Source organism: Pan troglodytes, chromosome 6 (genome assembly GCF_028858775.2).
Source record: "Pan troglodytes isolate AG18354 chromosome 6, NHGRI_mPanTro3-v2.0_pri, whole genome shotgun sequence".
In the NCBI taxonomy this organism is placed as follows: Eukaryota; Metazoa; Chordata; class Mammalia; order Primates; family Hominidae; genus Pan; species Pan troglodytes.
In genome coordinates, this window is record NC_072404.2 from 137,280,294 (window position 1) to 137,302,079 (window position 21,786).

The following is a 21,786-nucleotide window of genomic DNA, read 5'->3' on the forward strand; positions in this document are numbered from 1 at the left end:
GACTCCTAAAAGGCTCTAAAGTGGGTCTCATATACGAAAAACATGTACTAATAGTTAAAGGATATCATACAAATGAAAATCTCATAAATTTTCAGTGTAGAGACTACCACCAATTACCTTCTCATTGTTTCCTTTTGGCTTCAAATTAATTCAACAAACATTCAGGGAACACCTATTGATTTTTTTTAAGGCCATTTTGCTAGGATCTGGGGTTATAGTAATAAAGGCAAACTCCCTGCCATCAAGGCGCTCACAGTCTAATTCTGAACACCACCAAAGAAAAGAGCACATGAGGGTGACATTTCCAGCTCTAAGGCAGCAGAAGGTATGCATTATACATTTTTTGCATACCCTTCAATCAAGAAATAAAAAATCTTCCCGTTCGACCCTGTGGGAGGAGGCACTTGTGTGGTTCGGTCTGGCAGGACCACCGCCGTGTTGAAAGTCCCCCCAAACAGCTGTGCCCAGCACGGCAGTTTCGTTGGGGTCTAGGGAAAGGGCAGGGTCAGACTGGTCACAATCAGGGCTGGAGATTTTTTGGAGTCAACTCTCCCAAAGGCAATGGGGTCTACTGCTTTATTAGGAAAATGGAAAGAAAAAAGGGAGGGAAACAATGTACCCAGGCGCCCCCACCACATTCTGATTGGACCCACTTAAGCATCTGCAGAAAACAATAAAATGAAAAAAACTCTTAGAGGTGAAACCCAAAGGTCAGCCTCTGGCTGTGCGGGACAATGGGTGTCCGGCCTTCCCTTCCCTTCCCTTCCGAAGTGATGAAGGAGTTCCAATGTTCTGCGAGCATTGGAAACCCCAGCGGATCCCTCTAACTCCAGGGCAGCGAAACCACTGGCAGCGGACAGGGGGAGGATTGTCGGTGTGTGAATTGCTACCCTGGGAACCGGACCCAGAGCGGCAGCCGCGCCCCTCCGCCCCCCGCGCGACCCCGGGTCCGAGGCACGCTCCCAGCGGAGCGGTCCTGCGCCCCCGCCCCCTCCAGGAGTCGCGGCGCGCACAGCCGGGCTGGAGCGCGCACCCAGCACTGAGGCTTCGCTGCTCTCGGAGCGTTCAGACCGCGGCCGCCGCAGCCGGCGAAAGAGGCAAAGTCCCGCACGCCGGAGGACATGCGCCTCGGCTAGCGGCCCCGGGCCCCACCACCGTGCGGCTTTCTCCAGATTATTCCTCTCTCGCTGTCTCTGACTGTCTCTCTCTGTCTCTGTCTCTGTCTCTCTCTCTGTCTCTCACACACACACACACACAAACACACATACGCACGCACGATCTCACTTCGATCTATACACTGGAGGATTAAAACAAACAAACAAAAAAAACATTTCCTTCGCTCCCCCTCCCTCTCCACTCTGAGAAGCAGAGGAGCCGCACGGCGAGGGGCCGCAGACCGTCTGGAAATGCGAATCCTAAAGCGTTTCCTCGCTTGCATTCAGCTCCTCTGTGTTTGCCGCCTGGGTGAGTGAGAAGAGCTCGGTGGGGTTTCAGCTCCGGGATCGGTGGGATGAGGGTGGGAGCATTTCAGCGTGTCCGCGACTTGCCGCCGCCGCCATCTAGCCAGGAGGGAAAAGGGACAGCCAACTGGGCTCCCACGGAGCTGGCGGCCGCGCGGTGCAGGCAGCTGCGTGGGATTTGCGCGCCCCCTCCCCGCCCCGCGCCCTCGCCCCTTTCATCGGCCCGCGGGCATTCGTGCCCCGGGCCCCAGGAGACGGAGCTACTGGAGACGGAGGGCTACTCGGATCCCTGCCGCCACCGTTCTTCTCTCCTCTTTTGCAAAGTGTAGAAATCGCCTTTTAGATATACATAGGAAGATAAATGACCAGAAATACAGCTGTGGTGTGGCGCTGCGTACTGTACTGTCTTTTTTGCTGTTCATTTTTATGCTACAGGTATGATGGGCTTAAATGGAAAGTACACGTGTCTGATGTGAATTGCAGACACACACACACACACACCTGAAAGGTAGTAACAGGCACAAGCACCAACCTGACTTTTCAGGGTTTTTTTTATTACTTTCAATTTAGTCATATTCAAGTCTGGGCAATTACTTACAAAAAAAAAAAAGTTCCATCTAAACCTCTAGGTTTGGTCAGTGCTGCCAAAGTCAGAGGAGAGCTGCAGGTTGATATACTTATTCATAGATTTCATTTTTCATCTACACCCTCCAGGTTACATTTAAAACTGAAATTGCATTCTGCAATAGCCAGTTTAAGCATTCCCTTTACCTGCGATGCAGACTCAAGTTTTCCAGTCATTTTCGATAAGTGCAAGATTGGACTTTTGCGTTTTATTAAAGAAATGCTTTTTTTCCTTCATGATTTTCCATCGCGATAGAATATAATGGGTTTACGCATTAACCTGAAAGTTACAAAGTGTTGTACTTCGCTTTGTGAGTACACATATTTAATTCTTTTCAGAGGCTCCCAATTTTTAAATTTTAGATGGTTCATAATAGAGTAGATATTAAGCGTACATTTTCATCCAATAGATGGTGCTGCTCTTGGCACAGTAACCTTTACAAACAGAAACTATTTTTAAGTTCTAATAAATGAAAATTACATTGCAAATACGGTGATAATTGCCCATAGACCCCCACACACATGGACATAATTTAAATTTCAAAGGCTTTATGAAAGTGCTTGGGGTGATATGATGCACAGTTGACACATAAGACATGCAGGGGAATCTCTGATCTCCATTGATTCTAAAACCTTATAGTCAGTTCTGGAGAGGGGAAGACATTTTTAAAAAGTACGTGGTCATCAAACACCTGTTGAATTCACATTTCTATTATAGATCTATTTTAACAATGAAGGCAGGTCCTCTTAGTAATTAAATTATTTAAGTAAATATCACAGTAGCAAGGAAATAAACCAGAGAGTATTGCTTTGTATGTCTTCAAAACCAGATGCCCAGAGCATGTTGTGGATCCTTTTGAAAAAAAAAAAGATAAAATTCACACATTATACAATTCATCTTTTTAAAATGGTCCAGTGGTTTTTAGTGTATTCGTGAAGTTGTGCAGCCATCACCACTATCTAATTCCAGAATGTTTTAATAACCCCAAAAAGAAACCCCATGTTCCTTAGCAGCCATTCCCCATTCTCCATGACCCTAGCTCCTAGCAACCACTAATCTACTTTCTGTCTCTATAAATTTGCCTATCCTGGACATTTCATGTAAATAGAATCATGCAACTTTTGGCCTTTTCTGTCTGTCTTTGTTCACTTGGCATAATGTTTTCAGTTTCATCCATGTTATAGTATGTATAAGTACTTCATTCCTTTTTGTGGCTGAGTAATATTCCATTATGTCAATATACTAAATATATCACATTTGCAAAGGTTTTTCTCTGTAAAGCATTATTTGTAGCCTATCTTTGGTTGTATAGTTTTCAGTTTGTTGGACATTTTCTTTAAGTCTTTGGTGATGTAAAATTTAAGTGTAAAGAATTTAATTAACTTTTAAAGACTATCACAAGCTTATGTAATGCTACTGAATGTAAGCTTGCATCGGAACTCCAAGTGAGTTTTGTTGAGACTAGAAGGTGACTACTTTTGTATTCCTCACCATTTTAACAAAGTTGGCCTTTTACACAGTTCCCAACAGGCTGACCTGCAGGTATTGGCAACATCAAGTAACATAAATATCTTGATCTTGGGGCAGTATGTTTTGAAAAAGTGAGGCACATTATCTTCAAATGAAAAAGTTAGGCTCCATTTCAATTATTTTTCACTCAGCACCTATTTCAGTGTTTGTGGATGCGTTTACCCCTCATCTTCAGTGTTCTTAGAGCCAATGAGGTAGCCTGACATATGTATTAAGTGCTCAGTAAGGGTCTGTCAACTGACTAAGACTTGCTGTACAGGAGAACAGCTCAATACAATTTGAACATTAGGCTGTCATTCTTACCATTATCCAGGAACAAGTTGTAGAGTTCACTAAGATATTGATTATTGGCAATTAAGAATGTCTTAGTGATCAGATCGGATCTTTTTGTATCTAAAATGTCCTGATGTTTTGAACTGGACATAATAGACCAACTGCTTCTTTCAAATAACTTTCCAGACAAAAAATTTATCAGAATACATGAACCAAAACAAATTTTTCTTGACCCACTGAACAGGTATATCTTATGGGAAAAACTAAAGTGGCTTTCCTGTAAGGAGGCTTAACTATGAGTCATAGAGGAGAGGTAGATATTCTAAGAGCTTTTAAGGAATAATTTCTTCCAATTAATGAAGGAATTCAGGATCTTTGAATTAAGTGAATTATAGTGCTGCAAGGTACACTAAGTTCAAATGTTTAAGTATATTATTAAATATGTAATGAATCAGATTCTGAACTTTTCAGTCACATCTTACTGCTTTAAGAGCCACATTAACAATAAATTATACCCAACTCCTCTGGAAGAATTAACTTCTCAATTGATGCTGGTTATAGAGTCCATGAAATTCAATTTGTTGTGACTCTCAGTTTGATCTATTTATCCTCTGAAAACAAATTGTAACCACATATAAAAAATATTCATGCCTTTTTCCCAAATAATAACTAGCCTCTATTCAGAAAATTAATTCCTTTTGATTGCAGAGTTGCAATTTTCTTTATTTCATTTCTCTCTCCTTTTTTCATATACTGTGGTTGCTTCCAGTCAGGGAAGTTTGCGAGGAGAAATCATTTCATTGATGAATTCATTTCTACTCTCATGTCTGCACTAGAGATTCAAGATCTTGCTTAAAATTTTATGTTGTGGGAATTTTGCTTCTGGCAAAAATTCAGGTTTTTCTGGAAGCATAAGCTGCGTTTTCTCATTCCCTTTAACTCCGAAAAGATTTGAGTACTGTCTAAAGTGAGAGATTTACTTGACCACCCATTTGCTGACCGTTCAGACTGTTGCATGGAAATGGAACCCCCTCAGTCAGAACCAGAAGATCTCAAAGGAAGGCATAATTAAGAAGATGAGCCTGTGTTTCATTTTCAGTTACCATCTGCTCAAGTGTCTACTAGGTGCAGTTTCAGCACTGAGCATTTTATGTACATTTTCTCATTTCATTCTCCTCAAAACACTTTGATATTGGTGTTTTCATCTTACATCTTTTACAAATGAGGGAACCGGGCACAGAGAACTCAGATAAGTTGCCTAACATCACAAATCCTGATTCAGCCTGTGTATTCCTTCCCAATCCAGAGCCTGAGGCTTTTCCTCTTTTCATTCCCAGGATCAATTTGCTGTTTGGCATTCACTAGCTTGCTTACATGTGATGTGATGGTACATTTCACAGTCCCATTTGCTTTTCTGAGGATCCCTTTCATGATTTTGCCCATGTACTCTTGTATTACTTTTTTATCCTTTTTTGAAAATTAAGGCATAATTTACATTTTTACCATCTTGAAAGTTTTCACAGATGCATATGGTCATGTAGCAATCACTGTGATCCAGATACAGAATCGTTCCAGCCATGCTACTTTAACTACTCATTCACTAGATGTTCACTAAGTGCCCAACATCTGCAAGGCACCATGCTAGGCCCTGATAATTCAGCTATGCATCAACATACAGAGACTTAAAACTCATGATGCTCACAACCCAGTTAATCTGATTCAATCCCACAATGAAAACTTTCTTTAAATCTTGTTTTAAAGATACTTTTTCTGTTCACAACTAGTCGAAAATAAGTCTTTTCCAAATATCTCTTAATGTGTTGAATATGTTAACTCTCAAATATTTTAAAATGCTTCCTGCTCCATTAAGAATTCCAATGGTAAAAGTCAGAGCCAATTTAAACAAGAGAGAGATATGTGTGTATATACATATATAAATGTATATATATGCATATACATGAAAGTGTATATATATGTTTGTGTATATATATATATAATATATATTTAAATTGTATTTCAACTTTTAGTGTCTTATTGAGATTAATTCCTAGAAGTAACTTCAGGTTACAAAAGGAAGCCAATTTTTCTCTGTGTTTAAAGAAATTAAAGAAAGAAAAAGTATCATATAGCACAATCTTAAAACACTTATATTTTAGAAATGTCCTGTTTAATACCATAGCCACTAGGCAGATGCAGCTATGTAATTTAAAATTTATTAAAATAAAACAATTCAGTTCCTCAATCACACTATCCACATTTCAAGTGCTCAGTAATCTGTGTGGCTAGTGGCAACCACATGGGACAGTGCAGACATGGAACATCTCCATCTGGCAGTGTCGTTTTGGAACAACAACAAAAAACGCTGGTAAAATAATGATTGACAGAACTCATGAGGAGTCATCAACTCAACTAGAAAAATTTCTAAAGTCATTGAAATTGTTTGAAGTGTTCGTGCATGTGAGTTAGTTATGGTTTGTGTTGTGTTAGCCTGCAAACATCCTAGAAACATGATGGGGCCTTTGGTAGAGCAGCAATAGGTGAAAAGAGTTCAGTGGCCACTTTGTAGCCTTTATGGACTGAGGTTGAACAGAAGAGATTAACTGCTGGTTCGGGAGTGAGTGCTCTGCTCCCATAGTACATTTTCCATAATTTGTTCTGTTATCCACCGTATTGTTTTTCAACGTATCTGTCTCCTTGACTCGACCACATTGAGGGTAAAGAATCCATTCTTACATTCATCATTCATTCATTGTTAAATTCATTGATTGAAGAATTCAATGAAAAATTCAGTCAACATTGCATTCTTGAACTTAGCACTTACAGTAGGTGCCAATAAATCTTTAATGTATAAGGTTACAGAAAGATTGTACCATGAAGCTTCTTAGAAAAAAAAAATAGTTGTTTGTTGTTGAGACTGGCCAATTTTCACTGGTCTTTCCCTCTTTTGATTATGATCTCAGTCCGGGAGTAAGGTCAGCATTCACCTTGACCTGTCCATCTTTAATGTCACTTCTGGTACACGAACTTCACTTTCACTGATTCTCCCAGAAATACACGTAAGCATATAGGCATCCTCTGTGAGGTTGGAGCTGTCATGAATGTGATTAATGCCTGTACAAGCATTACATAGATCCAGACACTATCTGTGCATGGAAAATAAAGTTCCTGTGATTGATACTGAGTGTGTACTTACAGAAGCAGTCTTGAGTGAGCTTTTAATTCTAGAGGAGTTGGCACCAATGAGTTTTGGATACATCCCAGGGGGCCAGAACATCAAGTCAGCTAGTGTGCCACTTTGTATGTGTACAAGTGCATGCGCCTGTGCTGCTCTGGTGCTGGGGAGGAGAGGGCAATGAGGGATGCAGGATGGTCAGTAATGAGTAAATAAAGTATCTTGAGCCCATGAACACTGTATTTTCAGTCAGCCAAAAGCTATCATATTGGTTTAAGTCTTCTCTAGTCAAGAAGGCCATAAGAGATAGTGGCACAAAACAGTTTTGAAAACCAGGCAAATGATGGGAAGTGCAGTTTTATCATGTGGATGTACGTGCTTTTGGAGTTTGTCAGTAGTTTTATCATTAATCCTAGAGAGGATGTGCTACACAAGTTTAACTCTGCACATAGCAAATATTTGAACTGAGTTGAATTCAAATGGAATGGGGCATGGGATCAGTTAAAAATCTTCATAGGAGTCAAAAGCAGAAAAAAAGGAGATGATCTTTTGTTAGGATATTTGCTTTATTTTCTTCTCAACTACCTTCCTCCCTTCCTTTTTTCTTTCCCTCCTTCCTTCTATTTTTCCTTCCTTCCCCTTTCCTCCCTTCTTCCCTCCCTTCCTCCTTTTATCCTTCATTCCTTTAATCCTTCCTTCTTTTCTTTTTCTTTTTTTGTTGCTATTTCCTCTTCAGCTTCACTTTCTTTTAGCATGAGTTTAAGATAATTAAATAAACTTAAGTTTGCTCAGCACCTTGATGAAAAGTTTGATAGGGAAGAGATTAATGCTATTTGAAACCATTAGTTAAAAATATTTTTACTTTGTTAATATCATTTGGGGGTCTTTGTAGTTAACATAATTTTTAAAGTATGAGTTGACAGATGTTTCTGCCTAAATATTCCAGTGTGGTAAAATGGGCTGATTGTCTTTGTTTTCCCCTTCTGATATTTGCCCACAGATATTAAAGTAAACTCAGTTATTTTGGGTACTGGTTAATGTGAAGTTTTTGGCCTTATTCAATAAGTACAAGTCAATTTATGTGCACGCTAACAGGGGATAGTTTTTTTTACAAGTTTCCTTGGAAATGTAGTACTTGGGTATTTGGAAATAATTTATTCATTAGTAAGAAAGAAGGATTTTCTGTTAGAATATCCATAACTATGATGAGAATACAGATATCTTCCTGCTCTTGGAGAAACATTCTACCCTCTCTCTGCCTTCCCCTTTAGCACTTACTGGATAAATTTTCTACTTTTTCACCGTCACTGACTGAACTGCCTATTTCTTGAATCCTAAAGCTCTAATGTATTTACCTAAGGATGGGTCTCACTATGAGCTCTTTTCTCTGAACTGATTAACTCAGTACCTTGAGTAGGAATAAAATAAAACATTGATTTTTAAAATGACTCCTTTAAGCAGAGATCATGGTAATAACCAGAGTCTTGATTACATGCTTAGAACATGCTGGCCAGATATAAGGAAGTTTTTAGATTTTCTAATGGTTTTTATTCATATTGTCATCAGATTAAAAATTATTTCTATTATTAAATTTTTACCCACTTGCATTCTGACACATTTTCTTGAATAGGATATGTCAAGGTGGTATTATCTCAGCTGCTACACAGAGTTGTGCAAAATCATGATCTGCCCAAAGGAGCATAAGGATACCCTTGAGGAGCATGTGGGATATTATTGTCATGTGTGTTTTAGTGCACAAAAACGCTGACAACCATTTATCTAGGTTGATAATTCTCAATCCTGGCTGCATTTTGAACTTACTTGGTGTTATGGACTGAATGTTTGTGTCCTCTCCAAAATTCATGTTGAAGCCCTAACCTGCCATTATGATCGTATTTGGGGATAGGGCCTTTGCAGGGTAATTAGGTCATGAGGGTGAAGCTGTCATTGATGGGTTTAGTGTCTGTATAAGAAGAGAAAAAGACCAGAATCCTCTCTCTATTCACCATGTAAAGACACAGCAAGAAGGCAGCCATCTGCAATCCAGAAAGAGAGCCCTCGCCAGGAATCAAATCTGCTGGCCTTTTGATCTTAAACTTCCCAGCCTCCATATCTGTGAGAAATAAATGTCTGTTATGTTAGCCACCCAGTAAATGGTATTTTGTTATAGTAGCCCAAGCTGACTATGCACCTGGGAGACTTTTAAATCATACTGATGCCTGGGCATCAAATCAAGTACTTCATAATGTATGGGTGCTGAGCCCAGACATGGACATTTTCTTAAAACTCTCCAGGTGATTATAGAGCACAGCCTGGGACTGAAACCACAGATCTAGGCCAACTTCATGACACTACTAATCTTAGTTCATTTTTCTTAAGGTGGAGATATTTGCAGGTCTTATGCTGTCCTAAAACAAAGCTAGTGCCACAAGACAAAGGTCCTGGAAATTTTCCCTTCTCTCTCTCTTCTTAAGGCAGTTTCAGCTTCAGAGTAACCCTAGAAGGAGGAGTATGCTCTATGGTGATTGACCTCATAGTCTTTGAAAGCCAGGGAAACTTCAGGAGGCCAGGCAGTCTTGGAGTGGGTCCAAAGATTCAAGTCTATCAGCTGGTAGGAGGATAAATGAACCAGCTTCCGAGATGGGGACTCCAAGTGACATTTATCCAGACACAGGCACATAATATCGTTCATTTCATCAATGACACATATTCTTGTTCTCTGTTATTTATTTTCTTTCTCCATGCATAATTTGTTAGAACTTGGCTCTTTGTTTACTGTTATGAAATAGATATTAAGATTCAGCTATTGCTTTTTCATTTTAGCAATTTGTGTTTTTTGTGAAATTATTAATCAGGTATAGGCTATTTCTTTTTACTGTATTTGAAAAGCACCAATAACTCCATTTGAAAATTAACAATGAACTTTTCTAGGTGTTTCAAATAACTCGATTAATATACTTAGTAGTGATGATGCAAGTACAAATTAATTTAATGAATCATTTTTGAGCATCTTCCTTGGGATAAATATTCCTCCAGAGAGACTATTCTTCTCATGGCCAGCTGAACTTTTACAAGATAGAAAGATGCATACGTAAGTAGGTCTCATACATGATGGAGTTTCTGGCATATGAGACTGTGAGCTGTGTGGAGATATATTTAGTCTTAAATTCACCTCTTAGAAGGTTTCTAGTAGGAGATGGGATTGGATATAGACCATTCAGGATAAATGGATAGAGCTTCAGGGGTCACCATGGGAGCAGAAGGCATCAGAGGCATTAAGGTTGGCATGCAGAGAAACATGGACTGAAAGTGAGAACGTGGTAATTGGAGGGAGGGGACAGTGGGGAGAGGAGTATAACAGTAAAAGGTCTCAAATGGTAGGTAGGATTTACAATGGCCAGTTGAAGAGTTTTGAGTTTGAAATCTATTCATTGTACAATGGGAAATTACTAAAGGGTTTTGAGCAGTGAAATGACTGGAATAGATCTCTTTATTTTAGGAAGATAACTCAGGTATCAGAGCATAGGATGGATTGAAGCCGAGGGAGACAGGGAATCAGGAAGCTTGGTTAAAAGCCTCTTACACGGTGGCAGTCACAGTGGAAATTTATAGATCATTTGGGATATAATAATATCATCCTCTTTATAGAATTCTTTAATGTTTAACAAGCACTTTCAGATACATTATCTCACTTGATATGAATGTAATTGGTATAATTGGTAGGACATTGTGCCATTCTCTGGAGTGAGTCACTGGTGATCCTTAAGGGAGTGTCTTCTCTGGGAAGGTGAAGATGTAGCATGGAACACATGGAATCAGAGAAATATCCAGGAAGGAAAAGAGAAGGTAGCAAATACATACAAGTCCACAGAAGTTGATAACTTGGAGGGAAGAAAGAAGAGAGAGAAACAGAGGATGGTCGCTTGAAACCTGATTATTTATTGAATGGTGAAACTCTTTAATTTGTTAAGACAAGGCAGTAATTGACTCTAGACATTTTCTGTGAACGGATTAACTCAGTGCCTTGAGTAGAAATAAGAGGAAATAGTGCTGCTAAAAATGATTATTTTTTTTAGAGATTAGAGTCACAACTTAACTAAAACAAGCAAACTTTTTTAAAGGAGGATTTTAGTATATTTATAGTTTCAGGTTAATCTTATCAAATGCCAATATGAAAACTACCTACTTCATTCACCTTTCAAAGCCTTGTATTTGTCGTTTTTACAGTGAACACATGTACTATTGGGACATTTCAGCCAGCATTCTGCCAGTACACAGGCTTTCTTAACCACAAGTTCAGATTACTTGAAGGCCATCATATTTATGTCCATAAACTAGCATCTTTGTAAATTGCTTACAACTTGTATTTTATATAAAAATAGTGTAATGGAAAATAATGCATAGATTAGGCTTCTCAGAATTTGTTTAAAAATTGACTTTGGCAGTTTTCGTTGCTGCTGTTTTTGAGATGGAGTTTCACTCTTGTTGCCCAGGCTGGAGTGCAATGGCGCGATCTCGGCTCACTGCAACCTCCACCTCCTGGGTTCAAGTGAGTCTCCTGCCTCAGCCTCCCAAGTATCTGGGATTACAGGCATGTGCCACCATGCCCAGCTAATTTTGTATTTTTAGTAGAGATGGAGTTTCTCCATATTGGTCAGGGTGGCCTCTAACTCCCAACCTCAGGTGGTGCACCCTCCTCAGCCTCCCAAAGTGCTGGGATTACAGGTGTGAGCCACTGTGCCTGGCCAGCTTTTTCTTTAATTCATGAAAAATACATAGGATTGTTTACTCTATGTCTCTTAAGATACATTAAGATACATGAATTGGTAAATTAATCAATTACTAAGTTTAGGAAAGAGAGAAGGCAGCAGCTGTCAGGACTGAAATGTAAGCATATTTTTTCCTTATGTAATGAAAAAATATAGACATGTGCTATATATGAGTTGAATGCCGAACTTTTGTCTATTTTAAAAGTATGACTGAATCAATTTTCAATAGAAGTATTTGGTTACTGTAAAGTTTCCTTTGATGGCTTTCAGGTGGGGAAATGACATGTAATGGTTTATATATATAAATACAATTATATAAGTACGTTATATGGAAACATATATGTATATGTGCATATATGCATCTATATACACACCTAAATAAGGACACATATAAATGCATATATGTAAGTGCATATATATACACAAATGCACATGTATATTTCATATATATGCATTTTTTTTCCTGCTGCTAAAAACTGATACTGCTTTATTTTGAATGTTAAAAGATTACATCCTTTGGAAACATCATTATGTTTAATTGTAGCATATATCCTGGGTATTTTGAGCCTGACATTTTCCTGCCTCCAACATAAAGGACAGAAAGAATGCCGCTTCTTCCTGTGACCTGAATACACTGTCAGCCCTCTCCAAAGGGTTTGGGCCCAGTTAGAGCAGTGAAACTCAGTTCAGCACATGTTTGTTGAACATTTACTGTGTGCTCCACACTCTCCTTGGTCTTTTTTAATAAATTCTTTTTGTCTTTGAAGAGTTAATCTGGTTACAGATATGAATTGTACCCTGGTGGGAGCATACCAGAAAAGAGAATAATAATGTAAATGCTAGACTATTTGGATGAGATTTTAAGTCTGTGGAAATTCAGAACAAGGAAAGACAAAGACATGAATTCATTTTTTTAAAAAAGTCTTTGAGCATGTGAGCAGCACTTCTTCCTTTTGAACATGGATGGAACATTTGCAGTTGCATTCAGTATTACGAGCCTCCTTTGTGTCCCTCCCCGTCATTTTTACTACATTCAAGAAACATAACAATAAATAACAATAAGCCTGTATTACTCACTTTAGGTTATTTGGTTAAGGAGAAGCTTGAATATGGAAGTTTGTTGGTTTTTGTCTCCAAAATGCATTTAGGGTTCCCCAGCATTCCACTTTATCACATTCAAAATAATTGGGTAAGTAGGAAAAGATATAAGCAAAATGTGTATGTTAAAACACTCTTCTTATATGTTCTGTTCAACACCAACCACTAGAAAAATGTCACATAATTTCCACAGTTAAGTCTATCCCAACTTGAGCCTTAATTTTTGGTGGTAGCAGCTGCTATTTTGCGACAAAGGTAAACTCTTGGTGCCAAAATTTCCAAGAATGTTTAGGATGCATATGATTTTTGGCCACTCTGGAGAATTTTGAACGTAGATGGCAATGCTGTCTGAAAAATGGATCCCTGTGAAAGAAGCATAAAGCGTGAAATCACATTTAATTAGCCAAGAGTGGCTAGTGTATGTTGCCATTAAATCCTTTAAATTACAGCACATCTGGGCACCGTCCATCCCACAAGAATGTATCCAATGATGCCTCTGTCTTACCTGTGAGTCCAGCTTATTTTCTCCTAACTTCTCATTACTTTTTAACTATTCAGTATTCTTGGCATAAGAAATCAAGAAAACACAAGATGCTTCCATGTTTCTCAATAAATTATTCAAAATGTTATACCAACCCTTCCCCACCCCCAAAATGGCAAAATGCCCATAAGAAAGTATTTCAATTCCCTATTTGGAAGGAGCTTTTCAAGACATCCTCTTTTACTTCACATTTTAAAATTAGAATTCTATAGCATCTGTCAATTTGGAGAGGGAAAAAAAAAACACTTATAATTTTTACAAACATCACAAGAGTCTAAGTTGTATTAGACTTGATGGCATTCAGGCAAGCAAAGATCAAATATTCAGCCAAATAGTCTCTCTGCTAATGATAATGACATATAAACCCTTTTATGGTGACATGGGTTGGGTCTTCTACTGGCAGAGGAAGTGTATCTTTATGCGATGAGTTCTCACTCTTAAATACAAGGGGAGTGCTGGTTTTTAAAACATGAGGCTTTGAGACTGTAGTACACAGTTTGCTGGAGATGTGTTTGGGTGATTGCGCTACTGGGGAAAACGCACTGAAAATAGGTCATCAAGAAAAGATTGATATAGACTTTTTTGTGTGGAAGTAATTATGCTTGATTATTGCAGTCTGTTACAATCCAATATGCCAGACTATGAAGTTTCAGTGAGAAAATATTAATATGTGCACATATAATCCTACCTGGGATCTGTAGACTGGAGTTTAAATTCCTACTGATTAATCCTCACAGGGTCTTTATCTGGTATTCAGTAATAAAGAATGGAAAGTTTTGTATATATCATATATGTTCTTGTTCATTCACTTAAAAATCCCAAACACATACGTTAGTTCATCAAAAACACAGCTGAAACATTCCACTCTATTAAATGTAACACACACACACACACACACACACACAGCCATAAAAATAACAACAAACCCATCTACTATCAGAGTAGGAAATCTTCACCAGCCTACTTTCTTGCCAAGATATATACTGTTCAATAAACACTTTATAATTATTACTTATTTGACATAAATTATTGCCTAAGGCCAATGTTAAGAGACTTTTTGCAAGTTTGTAGCAATGACTGTTGAAATGATTTAAGGAATCAGATTCTTAGGACTTTCCTTTTACATAATGTGTTTCTGTAATTCTCAGAAGGCAATTCTACAACTGACTTTAATAACAAAACACAATACAGGTATGCCAGGGTCCCCATCCATGGAAACCTTTGAGAAAATAATGAACAAAATTTTATGTTTTTTCTACTCATCAGGGGAAAGGACCTATAGGTTCTTTTGAGTTTTGATGTCATGTGATACTCTTACCAGGGCATGCAAAGTGCTTCAAAACCTGAACTCAAGCTACCTGTCCAGCTTTACTTGAATCTCCACACGTGTGCTCCTTCCCTTTGGCTCAATCTTTTCCTCGTCTTGGGGTGGATTTGGGCCCCATGCATTCCTGTTGTCTTTCACTTTGTCTGTGAAACTTTCTCTAACACATCATTGTCCCCTTCCACAGGAAGGGAAACATCATCTCACCCATGATGGCACAGCACTCACATTGCGTGTCTGTTGTTTCCATGACTGTATCTTCAAGGAGTCTGGTCTCCTCATGGGATATAGCCACTGGGCTCTAAAGACTTCTTGCTCATATAGTAGGTGCTCAGTAAATATTTGTGGCATAAATGAGTGAGTGAAATTACTTCAAAAGTGATCACTTGAAAAATAGAAAATACAATCATTTCTGCCTAATCAAATGTTAAACGTTGCTACCACCTCAACTAATTCTGTACCCCCATTTGGCAGAGTAAGCAACTTGAGATCACATTTGCAGCATTTGGAATTAGAATTCAATTCACCCTCAAATTCACTCAATCCCTCTTAATTTTTTTATTTTAAAAAAAGGTAAACAGAAAGTAGGTCAATCAAATCACATTCTCATTTTAACAGGTCCAAGAGTCTATATAGATTTTGAACTGAATTGGCACACAATCATGGACAACTTCCTAAGGGCTTTTACTCATGGCATTCAGAGTTTTAAGAAAGAAAATTAAGTGATTGGAATAGAGTACAATAGTGAATGCAGAAGAAGGGAAGAAAGATGACTGTAGCCAGAAACACGAGAGAAAGAGAACTATAAGTTTCTTTATTCTAAGTAGCGGTGGGAGAATCTACTTTTTGGCCTGCACAGCGGATGCACCATTTCTATGGGTAAGTTTTCCCCATGTTTCCTGTCAAGCCGGGGTTTTAATGAAACAAAAAGATACCGGATCCCTCTCGCTAACACCTCTTCATCCCTCCAACACCCCAGCTAGTGCCAGCCAAGAGCATTTCTCTCAGTTCCTTTTATCCCTTTCTACCAAGAACAAGATCTGAGATATGTGAGATCCTGTTTGATTCAAGCTTGGAGAAAGCACTGTATATTTTACAGCCATTGGTTACCTGTTGCTGTCAATAGCTGTATTGTCAGCATTTTATCATGGATTGAATGCTTTAAAATTTTTGAGCAGCATAAAAGATTTGTAGAGGAAAACCTATTTTCCTTAGAAACGAGAGACAGTGTTTTTTGATGCTTCAAAGTCTTAAAAAATGTAGGAATATTAGAGTTATGCCTTGCCCTGCTTGGTGGGTTTTGCGTGACATTCTGAGACCATACATTTTGTGTCAAGAATCAATTTCTCTTCTTTGGGCTGCTGACATTGTTTAGAGTATAGACGAAGACTCCCCAGTAAGACATGTAAAACAGTAAGGGACTGTGAAAAAAATAGATTGTGAAAAATAAAAGTCTGTCAAGATGGGGCAAACGTTTAGGGGAATACTATCAAAGGTAGTGTTATGTTCAATAAAAGATGGCTGAAATAGTTGTGAGACTAATAGACAAATGGAAATTATTTACACAAACTTCTGTAACTGCCCAGTTCTGTGAAAAACAATAGGAAAATCCAATTCAGAAAACACTTATCCCTGTCAGAATTAGAATTAGGATAATGGATCCACCAAAATATGTGATTGCTTACACTGAAAGAATAGCCATTATTTTTAACTTAGGGTGAATTTGACTAATATTGAATAATAGGTGATTTAAGAAATTATTTTGAAATGTTTGTTTTAATATGCCAGGACAAAATGTAATTGTTATAATTGAAGAAATACATAATTAAGAGAAAACAACACATCTGAGGAAAGTAATTACAGTGCTCAGACGTTAATTAAGAGACACTAAAAAACAGACTACTTGTTGAAATAGTGATGTTTGATAGAATATTAGCTATGTTATTAAAAGCTTAAAATCCATTATTTTATTACATAATAGCTAAAAGCAGCAATATTTGGTCTAATGAAGAATTGGCAAATAGCTATAAGGAATGATTAAGGCTTCTGCGGGACTTAATTTGGATAAATCAGGTTTTAAAACACAATTATATAGGGAATGAATTAAATTATTGAAGTTTTAAAATTATGAGCACAGAAAGGAATTATATAGGTTTAAAATTAATTTTTAAGAATGAATACTTTCATCCCACTTTCAAAAGGCTTTATTTTTTAAAAAAAAGTATTTAAAATGAGGCCTGAGTCAAACATTTCAGTATGAGAAGCCTTGCACAAAATTTAGCTATTGTAGTTATGGTCCTTTGGAGACGGTATTAGTCATAAAACTATGTATGGTCTTTGTATTAGGATAAATTTACTTTGGCTTCTGAAGTTTTTGATAAGGATATATCTTCTGTGCAAAAGCAGGAAGGGCTGTAAAATACTAGAGAATGTAGACAAAGGTACCATAAATTACTTTGGAAGGACTTCTTGCCATCCTGAAGCAAGGTTTTGTGTGAATGTTTACAGCTGACTGTCACATCTTTAGTTACAAAATTCAATTTTGTTGCATTATATCCATTCATAATTGAAACATTGGTGTTTTATTTCAAATTACTAGCTTAGCATATGATAAGTTAATCAGCAAATGTGGTTAAAATAATAGGTGTTTCTTAACATGCTATTATTTCTACCATTAGAGAAAAATAAAACAAAACCAAAAACTCCTCTCTTGACTTCTTCCACATTTCTCCCCTTCCATTGCCTGCTAAACTTTTGGGAAGAGTTTTCTATAGTCACTATCTATTTTCTCTCCTGTCCTTTGCTCCTGAACTCAGTGTAAACAGGGTTCTGCTCCCACCATTCCAAAACAAAAAAAAAAATACCTTATCAGTCTCACCAGTGCCTTTGACGTTGGTACATCCAATATTCGGTGTTCTTGGTCCTCACTTTATGGACCTACCAAGAGCTTTCGATTGTTATCATTGTGTCATTCTGGAGATGCTTTGTTCACCTGACTTCCGGGATGCCATACTTGTCTGGCTTTCCTGCCATCTCACTAGCACATACATTGTACTCCACTGTCTTCCTCAATCTCTTTTTCTAGTTCCTTCTCATCCCCCCAACTTCTAAACATTGTAGTCCTTACAGTTCTTCCTTGGGCTACTTCTGTTTTGCATCTACACTATTTGCATGACTATCTCATCCCTGTATTCTCTACATTGATAACTCCCAAATTTGTCTTTCTAGACCAGAAGTTGTACCTGAACCCCAGTGTCATATATTCAACTATCCATTTAGATATGTAACACAGTTCTCAAACTTGACATGTTCAAACTTGATCTCCTGATCTTCCTCCCATCCCAACTCCTACTTCCACTGTCTTCTTTATCCCAATAAATAACAACTGCACTTAGTTGTTTAGGACAAAAACCTTGGAGCCACTTTTAATTCTTCCATCTCTCTTACAGCCTACACCTAATCTTCCACTGCAAATGTCAGTATTGCTCCTGGGTTACGTTTTTTCATGATCTCCATCCATTGCTACCACCTATCCACACTTGCATCATGTCTTCTTGGGTTATTTCACTGGCTTCCCAGCTGGTCTCCCTACTTTACCATACAAATCAGCCAGGGTGATTTTGTTCAAATGTAAGTCAGATTATGTCACTCTCCAATTTCTTGTTTAACTCAGAATAAAAGCCAAAAATCTCTACTCATGAAGTGTCCATCAAGCCCCAAATGCTCTGGCCTCCTATTATTTCTCTTTTTATTTTTTTAAAAAATTACTTTATTATTATTTAGAGACAGGTCTCCCTCTGTCACCCAGGCTGGAGTGCAGTGGTATGATCAGAGCTCACTGTAGCCCTGACCTTCTAAGCTGAAGCAATCCTCCTACCTCGGCCTCCTGAGTAACTGGGACTACAGGCATGTGCTACCATGCCTGGCTATTTTTTTTTTCTTCAAATTTATTGTAGAGATGGAATTTATCTATGTTGCCTGGGCTAGTCTTGACTTCCTGGACTCAAGTGAACCTCCTGCCTCAGCCTCCCAAAGTTTTGGGATTAAAAACTTGAGCCACCATGCTTAGCTCTCCTGTTACTTCTTCAGTGACCTCCCACTCCACTCTCCCCTCACTCCCCTCTTCTGGCCTCACTGTCCTCCTAGCCTTTCTGGATCACCAAGGCACATTCTTTTCAACGCCTTTGTTGTTGCTGTTCTCTCCATTTGGAATGCCTTTCTTTTATAATTATTTATGATCCACTTCCTCACCTCCTTTGGTTTTTGTTCAATGATACTTTTTCATTTGAGGACTTCCCTGGACACATTGCAGTGATATTGCAACTACCTCTCTTCTCAAATGTCCTCTGTCTTCCCCTCTTTATTTTTCTCCTTAGTTCTTATCACTCAAGCATTTTTCTAAATTATTTTATTCTCTATCTCTTCCCATTGGAATGTAAGCCCCTTGAAGGCTTTTGTGTTCGTTCACCATGGAGCCCCAGACCCTAGCATAATGCCTGGTATATGATAGGTGCTTAGTAAATATTTGTTGAATAAAACAACCTCTTTTTTTTTTTTTTTTTTAGTTTGATTTTGCTTGAATCCTATTTTGGCTGATATCACTGCTTCTTTTTTTAGCTTGTATTGCCATATATAACTTGCATTGTCATTTTATTTTTGACATTTTATGCAACTTTTTATTAATGTTAAATGAACCTTGCAAACATCATATAATCACATTTTTTGACCTTGTCTGAAATCTTAGTTTACTTTTTCAACATTCTTTCTTCATCTTGTTTGATTTTTCATATTTATCCATACTAATTGTGTTACATACTCTCTGGTTTTTGCTTTCTGCACTGTCTGGTCTTTGCATTTATCATTTCTAGGTCACATTTTTAATTATTCTAGACATTAGTAAAATGCCTTAAGTTTTTTTTCTGTCATTGTCAAAAGTGAAACTGTTTTCTGAGTCCTGCACTACAGCAGAGAAGAAATGCATTACCACCCACCACCAGCAGCTTTCTTCCAGCTCCCTCTAACTTCTCTGTCACTGTCATTTAGTAATGTAAATACAAATTTGTTATTTTAAATACAGAATGTTCTTAAGTTTTTTTGTTTTTTACATTTTCTTTGGATAGTCATACAGCAGCCAGCCTAACAAAAATTATTTGTATTTTTTATGTCTTAGCGCTTATAGTTTGTTGCTTTATACCATAATTTTAGCATTTGGGGTTGGGCTGTTCCTTGAAGTAATTGTTTGAAGTGTTGTTAGATAACTTGTTTTCTGTGTAAGACATATATGTTATGTCTTTTTTCTCTTCACATGTGCAAGACAACCTGGATGCAAATAAAATTATTTGGTTACAACCTTTTTTCTTACAAAACATATGGTCCCTGCTTTTTTATGTTACAGCATTTAGTGTTACTGAGAAAAGAACGGAAAGTTCCACCTCAAGGTCACTTCTTTTATGCCAGATTTGGCATATTTGATGGCTGCAAGAGGAGGTGGGGTGGTGGGATAGGAAATCTTCAAAACTTAGTACCTGCCTGGTAAAAGGAAGAGACACAGAACTCTGACTAGTTGAGGTATTAGACCATAAGAGTATTTTAATTTTCTCTCCATCAACAAAATAAATATATTAAAAATTATGTATTTGAATCTTTAATATTTAACAAGATTATTCACAAGTATTAAATTTGGCTTTTCAGTTTCACCATTTAAAGGGCAAAATCATTCTGCCTGATATATCTTAGAGTTCTTCAAGCATCTCATATATATATATATATATATATATATATATATATATATATATATATATAATGTTTATATAAATGTCTTGCAGTGACTCTTAAGAAAATAATCAGTTCTCCATAATAAGGCAGTTAGGATTTACCTGAAAATAAAGATAATATATCAAGACTTAGCAATATGCTAGCTTTTCAACCAAATATATCATTTTCTGCATGGTAGTGGGTATCTTTGTTTTTTGAAAAATATTTTTGTGATTAGAAAATTATACACAATCATTGCAAATATTCAGAAATAACATAAAATATATAAAATAAAATTTATCCACAATTCCATCAGAGATACAAATTTTTAACATTTTATTTAACTTCTTTCCTGGCATTTTTCTACATGCACATACATACACACAGAGAGGCAGGAAGGAGGGAGGGGGAGAGAGAGGAAGAGAAAGGTGTACATTTTTAACAATGATTGCCCTATACAAATGGCTTGGTGATCTGCCTTTTGAATCTAAAATATACTGAAACTTCGTCATGTCGTTAAACATTATTTTTAGTCACTGTATCAGTTAGAATATAGTTTGATTGCATGCCCAAAAAAACCCCAAATGGCTGTGTGGTTCAAACAAGAATAGGTTTGTTTCTCTTTTCTTTTCCTTGTCAGTCCAGACTGGTGGACCTCTCTTTTACAAAGTCAGTCAAGATGGTTTGCACCGTGGTGTCGACATCCAAGTTTCTTTTATCTTGCTTCACTGTCTTGGAAGTATTACTCTCTTCCATATTTCCTGGTTAGTTCACAATCCTGTCAGTATTCTGTCAAATGAAATGGAGAAATGGGGAAATGGCAAAGCCTGTGTATTCCCTTTACAAATACAATGCAGAAATTGCACTCTTCAGTTTGCCAGAACTTAGCCACAAGTCCACAAAGAAGACTGGAAAATTTAGCATTTATTCTGGATGGCCAGGTGCTCAGCTAAACAATTTGTGACTGTAGAAAATGGGGGAAATGGTTATTGGGGAACAATTGGCAATCACTGTCAAACTAGTATTTCATTAAAATATGTTTTGACAGGTTTTTTTTCTGTTATTCACAATGCATTCATGAATAATCTTACATTTGGTTCCCCTGTAACAACTTCTTAATGATAGCCAAGATTTCCTAAGTATTTATAGGGTTCCAGATAGTATTTTAATTATCTTATATATATTTTTTCAACTGAATATAATGATATTATTAGGTAGCTACACTTCTTTATCCTCCTTC

At 37.5% G+C, this 21,786-nt stretch overlaps 1 protein-coding gene across 4 annotated transcripts in view; it reads left to right on the plus strand.

The window, feature by feature from the left end:
- The first annotated feature begins 906 nt into the window (after positions 1-906).
- Positions 907-21,786, plus strand: part of PTPRZ1 (protein tyrosine phosphatase receptor type Z1) — a 190,407-nt gene continuing 169,527 nt past the window's right edge. Inside the window, exon 1 of one of the 4 annotated variants that reach the window (XM_009454089.4) lies at positions 907-1,464. In XM_009454089.4, coding sequence (XP_009452364.3) covers positions 1,407-1,464 — 58 coding nt within the window. In that variant the 5' untranslated portion in view covers positions 907-1,406. The remainder of the gene's footprint in view (positions 1,465-21,786) is intronic. The other 3 variants (XM_001144786.6, XM_003951117.5, XM_003951116.5) reach the window with 3 other exon arrangements.